At 39.4% G+C, this 16770-nt stretch overlaps 2 protein-coding genes across 6 annotated transcripts in view; one reads left to right on the top strand and one right to left on the bottom strand.

The window, feature by feature from the left end:
* The first annotated feature begins 10377 nt into the window (after positions 1–10377).
* LOC131227857 (protein PLANT CADMIUM RESISTANCE 6-like) lies at positions 10378–13003 on the top strand. Its single transcript, XM_058223685.1, has 4 exons — positions 10378–11071; positions 11157–11228; positions 12107–12319; positions 12743–13003. Exons 1-4 carry the CDS (start codon positions 10480–10482, stop codon positions 12826–12828), a joined length of 963 nt encoding a protein of 320 aa, XP_058079668.1. The 5' UTR covers positions 10378–10479; the 3' UTR covers positions 12829–13003.
* A 3430-nt stretch (positions 13004–16433) lies between these two features.
* The window catches only part of LOC131226727 (uncharacterized), a 36962-nt gene continuing 36625 nt past the window's right edge, over positions 16434–16770 (bottom strand). For all 5 annotated transcript variants that reach the window (XM_058222400.1, XM_058222401.1, XM_058222403.1 and 2 more), the window contains one exon: positions 16434–16722. In XM_058222400.1, coding sequence (XP_058078383.1) covers positions 16648–16722 — 75 coding nt within the window. In that variant the 3' untranslated portion in view covers positions 16434–16647. The remainder of the gene's footprint in view (positions 16723–16770) is intronic.

Below are 16770 nucleotides of genomic sequence, written 5' to 3'. Positions count from 1 at the left end.
TAACCACGACCCTTCACATTTAAAAATGACTAACATATTAAGGACACCGAAGAACTGCTAGATAGATGCGGGAGGACACCGGAGAATGCTAAAATCATGGTGGAAGAAGCTTCTAGATGAGAGAAATGACGAAGAGAAAATGCAAAGTGTCTCGTGATCTTCACTTTTCCAAGAAAGAAGAAAGAAGGACCTTTATAAAAGTGAATAAAGGCAATGTTTGGCCCTTTCTAAGGGCATTCATAAACTGTCTGTGGGGTCCACCATGGCATGTGTGGAATCCTGTAATCCATTAACTTCAGAATTTCATGGATGATCATGGTTAGAAGAATGATCAACATCTGCCGGTCACATTGACCACATCCCAAGAAAATAATTCATATCAAATGGATAATGTTATAGGTTCTCATGTTTTGTGGGCCACACAGAGATGGTGTCATCAAGACATTAGCATCTTCCTATATAAATAAAGGGATATAAAGAAAATAAATGGATTAGATTTAAATTCTTAAGCCCAATAACAACTTCCATCCACGTCACTTTCTCGAGATTGAATACAAGGTAATTCCTTCTTCACTCAAAAACCATATAACTACTTATCCAAGGATAAGGACAATTTGGTCTGAAAAACTTTTCAAGACCTATCAAATGACTACCCTCGAAATATTTGAAACTTCCCTTCAATTTCGAGAATTCAACCATACCACAATGCTATTAGGGTCAAAATCCCTTTAAAATATCACATTGTATGGAAATAATATAATCATATTAATGGTAAGAAAGTAATATTTAAAATTAAAATTTTATTGGAAAGCTTACCCCAAAATTCCTCCTAGAGAGTCATTTTACTGTAAGATTTTTTTAAATCTTATATTTAGGAAATCATTCTTCCAAACTTGTATCTAAAGGTAAAAGACATTTTTACCCTTTCATTTTCATCCATCCTCTCACGTTGGAAACCAATTACAAATGGTACATACCCAGCCTTTAAAAATCATAAAATGTCTCAAGCGTAGATCAGATACTACCCCACCGGGATGGACGCAAATTGTGTCCTACCCCCACCTGAATGTTAATCCGTCCAGGCAACCCTCTGCAAGGCCCGCCGTGATGTATGGAATTTATCCATCCATTTTTGGAATATTATTTTAGGATATGAACCCAAAAATGAGGTAGATCTAAGGCTTAAGTGGACCATACCTCTTTAGTATATTTATTAATTCCTGTTAAGATTTTTTACTGTTGACACTGGCACTCCTTTTAACATTCAATTGCTATTCTTTATACACTAATATGTTGGATGTTTCAAGACACTTCGGCACTTGGCACGCGTCATGTGTCTGGGTAACACCGTGTACTTGTGTCACATGTGCAGTGTTTATGTGCATGCATACAAGTTGACATATTATACTAACATCAAGTAACTCTTATTGTTAGATTAAAGAACTTTTTCCCCACTTAAGACATATACCATTTTTTTACAGATATCACAATGATGATGATTGCTAATGTTCATGTCTTATTGCAAAGTGGCAATGAAGGTTTATTTTCTTTCTGTTGCTCTCATATATTTTTATTTGGATATCCATGAGCTTGTACATGGGTTAGACAAGTCTATTTTATACTTCATAAATTAACTTTGCTTTCTTTGACGTTTAAATGCAGAGAAAGAAACTTCTAGAGGTGTTAAAAGTAAAATTGGGAGCGAGGGACATGCCAGTGGAGTAATTCAGACTGTCAATATGATGGGTTGGCGAGTTTGTATTCTTTGCAGATGCTTTCGGAGAACCGAGCAAGCAAAAGTAATACCCAAATCCTACAATGTAACTTTGTGTTATGTGTGGAACCTAATGTTATGTAACAGTTTAATTGAGCTTGTTTTCAAAACTTTAAATGTTAGCGTGAGTTGTCAAATCAATCAATGAGTTGTCAATTAAGAGAAAATCAAAAAGATTATATACATGATTGTACAATATCTATATATAGCCAAGAATAGGGTTGTTAATCTCCCTATATATTTGTATAATATTTCTATAAAAAAAGTAGAAAAGAATTACAATAATAGAAAATCTGACATGGTATCAGAGCTGGTCGATTTCTGGCTCTTGGTTCACGTCTAACCCTAGTTCATAGCTTCCTTCCGCTGCCACCTTCACATATGGGAGACACCAAAACCCCGACGAAGTCCGATGACTCTTCCATCGACCATAATACGCTCCTCTCTGAAATATTCACCACAAAAATGGTCGAAGCTCTGTCTAAAGCTCAGGCCCCGACCGTGCTTTCTGAACCTGCGGCTGTCCCGATCGGCATCAAGTTGGATGGTTCCAACTATGCTTTATGGTCCCAAGTTGTCGAGATGTACATCTCCGGCAAAGACAAGTTGGGCTACATCAATGGCGAGTTACCTCTGCCATCTCCGACCAATCTGTCCTTACGCAAATGGTGTACTAACAACACCATTGTCAAAGGATGGCTGATTAACTCCATGGATCTGGCATTAATCAGCAATTTCATTTGATTTCCCACGACCAAAATGGTTTGGGATTCAGTTGCTACCACCTATTTTGATGGTGGCAATACCTCTCAAGTCTATGATCTCTAGTGTCGTGTCTCACGTCTCCGCCAAGTGAGTGACTCCCTGGAAAAATACTATACCAATTTGCAAGGACTCTGGCGTGAGATTTTCGATGTCCCAATCCGATGGAGTGCCCTGCCGATATTGAACGTTATAATAATCTTCTCCAAGAAGATTAGGTCTATGTATTCTTGGATGGTCTTAATGATAGGTTGGACAATATTCTCAGCGACGTGTTGCACCCATTTTCCACCGTGGAGCAAGCATATGCCCATGTTTGCAGGGAGGCTCTTCGCCAGGTGGTGATGAACACCGGCGACCACGAACCACCTCCAAGTGCGGTGCTTACTTCGAAAGGCCTAAATCTTGGCCTATCTGGATCGGCTTCTAAGCATATTGCGAAACCTTCCTCTAGAGCCCGTACCTCATCCGATGGTCTCAAATGCTCTCATTGTGGCAATACGAAGCATACACGTGAAAACTGCTTCCAGTTGCATGGGTACCTCGATTGGTGGCACGAGCTTCAAGCTAGAAAAAAAAGAGACGGTACGGCTGAAGGCGAGGGAAAGGCTATTGTGGCAGCAGTCGAACCTTATCTCTCTCTCGTCCCACCCACTGCCTCACCTAAATCGGATTTAACTCATGCAGATCTAGGTAACCTCTGGCATGCCTTACTTAGTCATCACCACGATGTGGACAATAGTGATTGGCTCCTCGACTCTAGGGCCATGGATCATATGACGTTTGATCCCACGGATTTCTCACATCACTCACCTCCAAGGCGCACCAGCATTGCGAATGCTAATGGAGTGACCTCACCTGTCACAGGGGCTGGATCTATAACCCTATCACCCTCTCTTCGTTTACCTAACACTCTGCTTATTCCCTCTTTATCTCACAAACTATTATCTGTTAGCCAAGTTACTACAGATCTAAATTATGTGGTGCTAATGTTTTTTTATTTTTGTCTTATTCAAGATATTCTCACCAAGGAGATAATTGGGCATGGTACTAAGAGGGGGGATTATACTACATGGAAGATTTCAGTTTGGGTCATGCGCATCACGTGTCTTCTACACTTGGTTCCAAGGCTTGAAAGATTTGGCTGTGGCATCATGTTTGGGACATCCGTCATTTAGGTACTTACGGCATTTATTTCCTGATTTATTCTCTAATGTGAAGACTTCTGAATTTCACTGTGATATTTGCATTTTAGCTAAAAGTTATCGTGTTATTTATCCATTAAGTATGAATAAAAATGATACACCTTTTACTTTAATTCATTTTGATGTATGGGGACCCTCTCCTTTATCTACTATATCTAGTGTACAATGGTTTGTGATATTTGTTGATAATTACACCCAGATAACTTGGTTATATTTGATGAAACATAAGAATGAAGTGTTTGGTATCTTTCAATTATTTCATGTTATAGTTCAGACCCAGTTTTCTGCTTAGATTCAAATTCTTCGCTCTAACAATGGTAGTGAATATGTTAATCACTACTTTCATTCATATTTTCAACAACATGGTCTTATTCACGAGACCTCATGTCCTCATACCCCTCAGCAAAATAGAGTCGCTAAACGAAAGAATCGGCATATTCTTGAGACTACCCAGGCTCTCCTTCTAGGCGCTCATGTCCCCACGCGACATTGGCCCGATGCTATTACCATTGTCGGACATTTAATCAATCGCCTTCCTTCTAAAATATTAAATTTTAAAACCCCATTACAGTCTCTGTCAACCTCGGTCTATCTACCTATAGCCCTAATGTCCCCTTCTCGCATATTTAGGTGTGTGGCATATGTGCACCTCCCTAAGAACCAGTGCACCAAACTTGACCCATGTGCCCTTCTGTGCCTCTTCTTGAGCTATGATACGCATTAAAAAGGCTACCACTGCTATGATCCTGCTACCAAATGGACCTATGTGACTATGGATGTCACCTTTATGCAATCTGAACCGTTCTATCCTTCTTCGGCATCCACTTCTCTTCCGGGAAGATACTAGATGAAGAGTTGAATTGGCTGAGTTTTGGCAGGCTTGAAGATCGGAATGACACACCAATAATTGGTAAGGAATCAAAAAATACATCTTTAGGGCCTGACATATCCTCTGAATCTAGAGGGCCTTCAGCAACGAAGCTCACATTATCAGAAAAAGAACCCGAATCCCCCCATCTCTCAGTACCTGCAGACCCATCTCCTGAGAATATTCCTAAGGTAAATAATTTTACTACACCCTCATTTATGAATAATATAAATACGTCTACTGAGTATGCCTTACCTTTCAGGCATAACTGTGGCAAGCCACCAAACAGATACTCTTCAGACATTGAGGAAAGAAGGTCGAGGTATTCAATTGACAACTACGTTTCCAACGAAAAGCTACCTGAACATTTCAAGACATTCTCACATAAGCTGTCCGCATGTCATATTTCCACTGTAGTTCAGGAAGCTTTAGCTGATCCCAAGTGGACACAAGCAATAGAGGAAGAAATGAGAGCACTACTAAAGAATCAAACATGGACCTTGGTTCCATTGCCCAAAGGAAAAAACAGTTGGGTATAGATGAGTCTTCTCTATTAAACACAAGGCAGATAGATCTATATAACGATACAAGGCAAGACTAGTCACAAAGGGATATACTCAAATACATGGCGTAGATCATTAAGAAACTTTTTCACCGGTAGCTAAGTTAAATACAGTCAGTGTCCTGTTATCTCTCGCAGCCAACTTGGACTGGCCATTGCACCAGTTTGATGTAAAGAACGCATTTTTCCATGATGACCTTGAAAAGGAAGTCTACATGGATACTCCTTCAGGCTACACAACATCTTCAAAAGCTGAAGTTGTATGCAAATTGCAGCGAGCACTATATGGATTAAAACAATCACCTCAAGCATGGTTTGGGAGGTTCAGTCTAGTAATGAAGAAGTATGGCTTCCACCAAAGTAATTCAAATCATACATTATTTCTGAAGCACCAACGGGGCAAGGTAATAGCTTTAATTGTATATGTCGATGATATGATCATTATAAGGGATGATAAGGAGGAAATTATTAAGCTTCAGAAACAATTGGCGGCCGAGTTCGAGATGAAAAATCTAGGACTTAAATATTTTCTGGGAATAGAGATTGCTAGATCAAGACGAAGTATATTTCTTTCTCAACGAAAATATATATTAGACTTACTATGTGAGGTTGAAATGTTGGATTGCAGGCCAGTAGACACTCTAATCATTCAGAACCACAAGCTCGGAGAATATCCAAGTCAAATGTCAACTGACAAAGGAAGGTGAAAAGGCCTAGCTATGAATCCTAGAGGGGGGGTGAATAGGACTATGCCAAATTAAAATGATAATAGCGGAATTTAAATGAATAAAGGAAAGATAACACTTTAAGCAATTCACAATACAGAAATGTAAAGCGACATCAAAATTCAAGTCTTGAGAGGTTGATACAAATGTTGTTCTAAGGACAACCTTACACCAAAAAAACCAAGGGTTTATGGCAGGACAACCTTACTAGAACGGTTTAAGTATCAATATCTCAAACTGAAGAGGAATGAAAGGAAATAGCAAGATATAGAAAGTCTAAACTATTACAGCATTCCTCACAATGCTTGAAATGTAAATATTACAACATTCACATTCACACATACATCCCACAAACTTGAATGATTAAAGATATAGAAAATAAATCACACATCCACAAAAAACAAAGAGTTATAGTGGCTCGCCTGTGTGTACACCAACTGTTAAACAACAGCCACACAACTTGCTGCTCCACTCCTAATATCCTCACACAGGGGATATTAGCATTCACTGTGAAGATAGGTTTTTCTCAGGTTCACCTAAAACCCTCACAATTGTGTCTTTCAAATGGGCTTACACAATTCAAAAACCCTACACTTTGAATTTTCTAGCTCTCCTCAGATAACCAACACTTAGAGATTTTTCTGGCTTAATCTCAAAGAAACCAAAAACATAAAAGATTTACACAAATGTAAAATACCTGGATTTCTCCTTTTATAGCAGCCCGGAAGAATCAAATCGAAGTAAAAGTTCGAATAGAGAAGTTCAATGTCCAATACTCACTTTGAAATGGTTCTAAGTTCTAATTGATTTTAAATTAAATCAAGTTGGGCTAGCTCTATTTAATTTTGATTCCAAGAAGTGGAATATAACAATTCCTCTTTCAAATCAGATTGGAATGCAGAAACAAAATCAAATATAAAAAGCTAACAAAAGATAATATTAAATATGCACAATGTAGCTTAAAAAGAGCACAAACTTATCTCTCAGAGTGATGCCTTGATTTTACTTGAATTGGATTATCAAACTCTGAAAATCGTGCTCTATTTATAGTTGGAGAAATCACATCTTCGACTGGTCCTGTGGACATTACGACTGGTCGTAGGACCAACAGCATTTTGAAATTTTGAGCGCGATCGGATAAAACCGTTCCACGACTGGTCATAGGCACTTCACAACTGGTCATGAGTCCTCCACGACTAGTCGTAACCTGCCCATGACTGGTCGTGAGGAGCCAGGAATAGTTGCTGGAGTTTGAGTCGTAGCTGCAGGACTGGTCGTGAATGAGTCGTGCACTTTTCACACGGTCGGTCGAGCAGACTCTAGGACTGGACGTGACTCAACCAAAAAAATTTAAAAATTTGCAACAACTTAGGACTGGTCTTAGAATTTCTTGGACTGGTCGAGCCAATTCTAGGACTAGTCCAACAGAGTCCAGGACTAGTCTAAAAACAGACCAAACACTTATAAAATTATTCAATTTGAATTATGTATACAAAATGACCTACCCTAAGGTCAATTTAAGATCACTCATACCTGAAATGTGAAGTATGAACATTAAACCTTCATTTCTTCAGATGATGGATGATCTTTAAAGTTCATGAGACTTGAGATCTCGACACATGATGAAGCTTGAACTTGAGATCTTTGAAACCTTGAACTTGGAGTTCTCACCTTGAGTCTTGAACAAGATCTCGTAACTTTAAAACTCTAAAGCTTTAGAGAAGAGAACAATGTACTTGACCTTGCATTACTTGAAGTAAATAATTGTTCCTGACTTGAAGCATTATCCTTATACATGTGATGCATTACCTTGAACAGATATATCAATGTGCTACATAAGACACAGATTGTGGTTTTGGCACTACAAAATTTGACAATCATGGTAACAAATAACCATTGCACTTACAGAAGGTACCAGAGATTAGTTAGTAAACTTATTTACCTCTGTCATACCCGTCTAGATATTACCTACGCATTGAGTGTAGTAAGTCAATTCATGCATCAACTTAGTGAGGATCATATGGAGGCGGTGATCCGGATTTTACAATACTGAAAATCCTCTCCGGCAAAAGGGCTTATGTTTTCAAAAAATAGTCATCTCAGAGTTAATGGTTATACAGACGCAGATTGGACGGGGAATACCACAAACAGAAGATCCACCTCAGGATACTTCATGTTTGTTGCAGGGAATCTTGTTACATGAAGAAGTAAGGAGTAAAAAGTGGTTGTATTATCAAGTGTTGAAGCAGAGTTCCGTGGAATGGCTAAAGAACTTTGTGAACTCCTGTAGCTCAAAAGACTTCTAACTAAAATTGGGTTTGCTCCTACATCCGAGATGAACCTCTTTTGTGATAACAAGGTAGCAATTGCCATTGCTCACAATCCGATCCAGCATAATTGTACCAAACATGTGGAGGTTGACAGACACTTTATAAAAGAAAATCTCGAAGCTAAAATAATTCGGTTTCCATTCATGAAGTCCCAAGACCAACAGGCAGATATTCTTACAAAGGTCGTATCAAGCAAGGATTTCTACAACTTACTAACCAAGTTGTACATTAAAGATTTGGATGCTTCCACTTAAGGGGAAGTGTTGGCGTGAGTTGTCAAATCAATCAATGAGTTGTCTATTAAAAGAAAATCAAAAAAATTATATTCGTGATTGTACAATATCCATTATAGCCAAGAATAGGGTTGCTAATCTCCCTATATATTTGTATAATATATCTGTAAACAAAAGTACAAAAGAAATACAATAACAAAAAATCTGACATTAAATAGACGGTTGTTAACTATTTTGTTGGTATTGTACTGTGTGGAACCTAATGCTTTCATTATTGTTTTATTTTGATAAATGAGTGGATTGAATGAAGGGATGAATAGTTTAAACAAATATTTAAAAATAAATAAACATTTTTAGCCATAGTTTTGTAACTAAGGCATGGATTTAGCATTGGTTGTTGAGAACCAAGGTTACAAATTTGAATTTAGCCTCAGTTGATGCCAACAGAGGCTAAATCCATTTTTAACCTCGATTTTACCTTGGTTATCCAAGCCGAGGCTACAACTCTCATAGCTAAAGGTTTTAGCATCAATTGTTAGGAACCGAGGTTAAAATTAAATTTAACTTCAGTAGGAAGCAACCGATGTTAAAAACTTAATTTAGCCTTATTTTGAAGCAACCGATTTTTAGCTTCAGTTGAAGAACCGAGTCTATAAGAGCCACTAAAACTGAGGATAAAGCCTTTAGCCAAGGGATTACAGACTCGATTTGAATAACTGAAGCAAAACCAAGGCCAAAGGCTTTAGCTTCAATTTTTAACCTTTTAGCCATGGTTTTGAATTGAGGCTAAAGGCTTTTTTTTTTATAATTTTTCTTGTTGTGAGCTGGATATTGGCTTCTAGCCAGTGGGTGCGATGCTCATCAATAAGCCCACCTTGATTCATCCATTGTTTATCCATGTCATCCATCCATTTTTCCATATTTCTTTATAGCATTGTCACAAATATATATATATATATATATATATATATATATATATATATATATATATATATATATATATATATATATATATATATACATACACACACACACACATGCAAGTGTACCATTTTATTTTATTTTTTTGAAAAGGTGAATATGACTTTTTATGAAAAGTTGTTTTTGGGATCATGCCCTAAAATAAACTAACAAACCAGATGGACAGCAGTGATATGCAATGCATACATCGAAGTTGGCCACTTAGTCAGGGTCGCACCCAACTTTCTGGATTCGGGGTCGCAGCTGATCCGCATTCATGCCAGCCAGGCGAACCAGGGAGGGGTTAGGTGCGGCCCTGATCGTGGGGTCCACTTTGATGTATGTGCAGTACATCCTCTCTGTCCATACGTTTGGCCAGATCGGGTGTGAGACCGAAAATGTAGCTGATCCAAAACTGAGTTAACCACGACATAGGAAATAAACATTACAGTGTGTCTTAGTTAAGTTTTAAACGGTGGGTGATCAATCACCACTTTTTCCTATAGTATGGGCCACCTGGGATTTAGATCTAATCATTCTTGGTCTCATGCCTTAAAATCATCTGTATACACGCATGGGCAGCATGATATACGATACATGGGGTCGCACCATGTTAGGTGAGGCTGTTACCGCACTTGAGCGGATCCCCTGTGATTCCATCGTGGTGATGTATGCGTCTTACATCCAAGCTGACTATCATTTTATGATATAAACTCAAAATTACAGCAGATTCAAATGTTGGTGATTGACTATTCAAAGTCAACTATACGTGTTTATAAAGGTTGTGCACGATAGATGGCATTTAGTCGTTATTTTTATTTTTTATTTTTTTAAATTAATTCAAAGTAAACTTCTCAGAGTCAAATCCATTTGTTTCATGAAGTCTTCTCTCTTTGGCGCACACAATACATCAACCATCACAAATCTTCTCACTCTCTCTCTCTCTCTCTCTCTCTCTCTCTCTCTCTCTCTCTATCTCACCAACCTTTCTTTCTATATAAACCCACCTTAAATTCCCATTTTCATCGAAGCCTCAAACCCACGTAAATAGAAAGAAGGAATGGGACGTCCCCAGGTTGACTCTCCGGCGGTTTACCCTCCAGCACGACCACCACCACCACCACCAGAATCTGACCCACAACCGCAACCCTTTTCGTATGCAACCGAACATCACGACCCCACTGCATACCCTCCTGGAGAGATCACTCCAGCAACAGCTTACGAATCATCCTGCAACACCGAAACTCCACAAGCTTACAACGAAGCCCCTGTTCCCTCATCATACCCTCCAACAAACGATTCCTCCAACCCACAACAGTTCCCACCACAAAACCCACCAAACAATATGACCTATCCTCCTCAAGCGGCGACATATCCACCTAACAATCATCCGTCGCAATTTCCTAAGCCAATGGGCTATGGTCCACAGCCAGTTAACTTTCCACCACGGGATCCAGCTGCTACAGTCCCGCAGCAGTTTCCACCTCCACCACCATCTCCCCACAAACACTTCCAGCAAAATGTTGCTGCACAGGGAATTCCGATGCAGCAGCAGCAGTTTACACCTGTCCCAGTGCAAAGGTATGGACCTAACATGGGCTCATCTGCGTGGACGACTGGGCTCTTCGATTGCATGGATGATCCCCAAAATGGTATGATCTTTGATATCTAGCTGCTGCTTTTCATGAAATGAGATGGTCTACGAATGAAATATCTATCTTCTTTGTTGTGTTGCAGCTCTCATTACGGCCTTCTTCCCGTGCTTAACATTTGGACAGATAGCAGAGATAGTCGACAGTGGCCACACAAGTAAGTGTTGTTGTTCTAGAAGTCGGAAGTCATGATATAGCCTGACTGAGTCGAACCTGACTATGGGTGAATCTCATGGCTATTAGACCGTATAGATACCAGATCTCTCCATTTGCCAAAGATTCACGAGATGTGGGATAAGGTGAATATAGTTGTCTAGAATCAATCAGATCAACCATAGTAATGGGTTTATAGTGCAGGGGCATTCTCACACCGGGCTCAAATGGAGTTGCCTGTGGGATGCAAGGGCACACTCAGGGTGGCTCGTGTGAGGTAGGCCCCACCCATGTGAGGCGAGTGGCTCATGTGAGGCAGTACTCATGTGATTTGAAACTCATGATGGGGTTTGGCCAATGTTCTAACCCATGCGATGTGGGGCCTGGGATATGAGATAAAGGGATTAAGTCGCCATACTCTATTAGTTCAAGCTTTCAAAGCAAGTAGTTAATTGTCTTGCATCAGTTTAGTCGCATCAGTTTAGGCCATATAGCAATATAGCCAAAATGCTACTGCAATCCCTACCCAAAGCAGCTACTGCAGAGAGTCTGTATTAGTGGGCGGGCTAGGCTACAAGCATGCTCCAGGCTTCAATTTAAAGCTTTTGGATTGGACCTGGTCGATTACCTTTCACAGCAAATAAGTGGGCCCAGTTGGACTTTAGGTTTAAAAAAATGGAGCCATGATTTCATGTGCATATGTGTCTTTCGTGAGCCAGGGTTGATGTTTAACTCCCAACCATAGTTCTAAAACTAGCTGACTCAACTCGAAACTCAGATGAGTCAACTTAGAATCAGTGAGAAATTCGATCCTGGATATGACTCCATTAGTCAAGCAGCATTTTTATTTTATTATTTGTATTGATATTGTTGTTTGTGCAGCGTGCGGCACAAGTGGGCTCATGTATGGCTGTATAGCTTGTCTGATTGCATTGCCATGCTTGTTATCATGCACTTACCGTACCAAACTCAGGAGCCAATATGATCTGGTGGAGGCCCCCGCCCCAGATTGGGCCACACACTTCCTTTGCGAGTGGTGTGCTCTCTGCCAGGAATACAGGGAACTTCGGAATCGAGGCCTCGACCCTGAGATAGGTATTCCTTCCTCTTTAAATTCTCTTTTTATTATGCAGAAATGCTGATTATAAGTTGATTACTCCTCTGTTTAGACAATACGTACAAACAATTTTCTTGTTCCTATTGATCATGATCACCCAATTAACACATGAAGAGATGGAACTATTTGAATGATCCTAATCATTCCCATAAATGGAGATCTTTTCTCACTACTCATTCCTGTCCAACCAATAGACTATTGATCGGGTTGTTAGGAGCCTTTTAATATTCGAATTTTGTGCCCTAGTCCATAAAAAAAATGGCCCATCACTTGGATGGTTGAGATCAATTGACATTTTCACCCATTTCGAACAAGGACTTATCTTCAGCTATTCTCACAGCACTTACAGGGTGAAGTATTTTTGTATTTTGAGAAATATAACTTGTGGTTTCTTATTGTAGGATGGCACGGAAACATGATGAAGAATCAGAATCAGCAGCCACAAGTTGCTATGATGCCTCCAATGAATCAAAGCATGATGGGCTGAGAGTTTACTAGAGTGGTTTTTAGATGTTGTGATTTTTGGATAGTCGATCGTCCCTATTTTTATCTTTGGATATCTTGTCTGTTTGGCTGTTTGCTCATTTATTTTCCTTTGGAAGGAGGTAGAAATACTCCTGTGTATCTCCACTTGAAATGAAATCGTTATCAAGTTATATGTATACACTCAACGACTCAAGTGGTTTCTTTTTATTTTTCCATTTCCAAAGGTAACATTTATCTTTTGTTGTGGGTTTAAAAAGGTATGAGTTATGATTTGGAGCTTCAAACAGCTGATGGATTGTATTGAGAAGCTTGCAACAAATAGAGTTTGAGATCCGGTTCTTTCTTTTAGTGTGCGTTTGGAGAGGACCCTGAATTGCAATTTGGATTCAAGTAAAGATAAATACTATTTAACCCAAATGGTATTCAACGTTTGGACGGTGAAATACCATCGACTCAAAATACCATTTGAAGCACAAAAAAAAGCTATTTGCCATTTTCTATTCCGAGTAGAAAATAGAAATGCAATTTGAAAAGTGGGTGAGATTCTCTAATGATTGACTAATTAGGATCCATGTGATGGATAGCAGAAATGCTACCTTATGGCATAGGAAATCAAACATGGGATGGGCCCACGTAATGGAAGGCAAAAAAGCTACCTAAATGTGAACCGGTCATTTTCTTATTCATTTATCAATTTTGTTCAAAGTATCCAACCAACATGATTGTTGTGAAGCCTGACCAATCAAAGGTGCTGCAAACATGATTAAAGGGTCGAGATCTATGATCTAGCTTTTCTAGTATTAATTAATATGGGCCATCTATTTTAATGACCATTGGTCCTATCGCAGGACCACTAATCAAAAGTGATTCTTAAGAGTTGTTGTCAATCAATGGTGGGAATTACATGTTAGCTCATGTGGGTTAATGCATGATTAAAAGTTTTCTTGTATGATAAATCTCAATCGTTGATGTCCTTTATCATTGCTTGAATGGTTATTATCACCCAATCAAAGTGGCTCTTGAGAGGTGTAGTTGATGAGAGGGGAGTCTATATGGTTTGTGGTCCACATCAATGACAAGGCCTTTTTTACTACAAGCATTTTAGACCATCCATTTCCCTGAGCATTGATTGGAGGGTTAGAATTACTTGATCAAAGTGATTCCCGAGAGTTATAGTCAATTAAAGGCAGTGCATGCATGATAGACGGTCCAAAATTGGTGATCATGCAGGGCCTACCTTAGATGTGGATCATTCATCATCAGCAACTTTGATGTGAATTGTCCATTATTATGTGGGGCCCACCTTTGATGTGAGTCATTCATCATGTGGGGGCCACCTTTGCTTGGCAACACTACCATAAGTTTTTCTTGTTTATTTTTTCCATTTATGGCTTTTTTTTTACTTATAGCAGTAAATTTAAAAAAAAAAAAAAAAAATCATTTTTTTAATAAGTTTGGTAAGTGATTAGGGTTGTACATCGAGCCGAGTCGAGTCAAGGTGAGCTAAGATTGGCTTGACTCGTCCGTGCTCTCCTTAAGTCCGAGCTCGAGCTCGAGCTTACCATTGGAGCTTGGTTTGTTTGCCAAACCTTTGAAGTCAAGCTCAAGGAGAGCTAGTAAATCGAGTCGAGGCGAGCTTACCTCAAATCGAGTTGAGCCTGCTCCCAACCCGACCAAACCCAGCACCCAACCGAACCTACACTCAATTCAACCTAGCCATCCGACCCAACCTAGCCACATGACCCAACCTGCACCCAACCTAACTCCCAAATCAAATATTCAATTATTAATAATAATAATACATGTGTGTGTGTATAAAATATTAGAGAAAGCCATAGAGGTACCTTGTTGTCAGTGTTGTGTGAGAGAGAGAGAGAGAGAGAGAGAGAGAGAGAGAGACTGTGGAAGCTTAGGCGTAGCGAGTTGGGTAAGGGAAATGGTAAGAAAGGGAAGGATAGATAAGATTTAAGTTTTAACTTTTTTAATTCTTAAATATAATAATAATATATATTCGAGCCAAGCTCGAGCCGAACCGAGTCAAGATCCACTATGATCGAACTCGACTTGTTTTCAAAGCTTGGCTTGCCTCGAGTCGTCATTCAAGTTGAGCTAGATCGAGCCGAGCTGAGCGAGCTTTTCAAGCTAGCTTGGCTCGTGTTCAGCCCTATAAGTGATTGATAATAAGCTACTTTTATTTTGAAGTAACCTTAAACTTGAGGGCTTTTCTTTTTCTTTTTTATTTTGGCAACTTCCTCAAAAGTTGTTGAAAGGAGAAGAGACGACCCACAAGATAAGTATGTTTACCAAATAAACTTATCTGCTTAATAAGTAGAAGCTACTTGAGGCATAAGTAACTTATGTAAAGTAACTTGCATCCAAACAGGCCCTGAGAAATAGAACATGTGGTGTGCGACTAATTCAGACTAAATCCCTGATTTAGATGATCGTATATAATTAAGTTTATTGGAGCTTTTAACTGGATGATCTTTGCACATTTAATGGACATTTAACGTGGAAAACTATTCCATGGTCCAAATTCAATCAGCTAGCGTCCGTTAATCAGATTTTCGGATTCCTCAGTCAAATCTAATTTTGAGCTGATGACTATCCTTGGTACGTCCCACAATTTGGATGGTTTAATTTGAATTAATGCATGGCCTGTGCATGAATATCAACCATCAAATTCTACCCCAGTATCAGATAACTCTCCTGCATTTATTTCCCAATTGATTATATGAGCATGACGGGGCTTTCTCGAGGTCGGTTCCTCCACAATCATACAGGCCACGTCCAGTCTGTTAAAAAGGTGCACCCTTTTCCAACTCCTCGTATCCCAAGACCCAGCCAGGATCACACCACAGCGAACAGGGATGACGACACCTTATGGATTGTGAGGCCCATGTTTTCTGTTCATTTCATAAGATGCTTCCCACTATTTAATTAGACACCGCTGAAAAATCAGTACACACTCAAAACTCAGGTGAGTCAGACCATATGATTTTATAGGTTTTTGGCATGATTTTACAAAACAGCCTTATTTTTAGCCTTTTAAGTAGAATATGAGGGCGGCGCATGATGGACATATTGGACGTAACAGACATCACTGTGGGCCCCAAATCCCACTTTGCAGAATAAGCTTATTCAAATGTTGCGCCTCTCAAACAAACATGAACGGTTGACAAAGGAGATATACAACTTCCCACACCCTTGAGTACGTACAAGCAGGCCCGTGCTAAGTGATCTGGTGGGCCCATCTAATTAATGGACCATGATTGATCCGTTTGGAGAGACAGGGGCAATGACCTGTAATGGAACCCGTCTGATCAAATACCTGAATGACCCATCAATAAGCCCCTCTTACGGCAACCTGGCTGACATTGTATCAGAAGGAGAAAAGCACTCTTCGCATCACTGATTAGCTGAGGAATGTAATTTGGTCGCCGCTACACATGCCCTTAGCTTGATCAATATCAGAACCACATCTTTAGAATACAATTTCCCAAGCCCCCAAATCAAAAATATCAGGTGCTTTGGGTAATGAAGAGAAGAGACCTATGACGACTGCAAATGGAGTTTTCTCATAATTCCATTTGCATCGGGAATCACTGCAACAACAACCAGCTAATTACTAGATGTTTATATATGATTCCCATTTATTTATTTATTTTCAAAGTGTCGGATTTTTTGCTGCTGAAAATCGTCACCTGCATGCTGTTGAAAAAACTGTTTTTCACATTGAGAGAGCTCACCTCTCAGCTCTCACAATCAATCTTGCACTATATAGCATGAACCAAATTTGAATCCGAGCAAAAGATGAAATTTACGAGTTGGAAAAGTTGTGTCCACAGTTTGGGCATGTATAGAAAGTAGTCTGCCCCTCATCTGCTGATCTCATCTGCAAGATAAAGAAAGGTACAAACAAAAGATGATTGATTGATGACTG

The sequence above is a fragment of the Magnolia sinica genome, chromosome 15, assembly GCF_029962835.1.
Source record: "Magnolia sinica isolate HGM2019 chromosome 15, MsV1, whole genome shotgun sequence".
Taxonomy (NCBI): domain Eukaryota; kingdom Viridiplantae; phylum Streptophyta; class Magnoliopsida; order Magnoliales; family Magnoliaceae; genus Magnolia; species Magnolia sinica.
The sequence above is the reverse complement of the archived record's forward strand: the minus strand, read 5'-3'. Positions and strand labels throughout refer to the sequence as shown.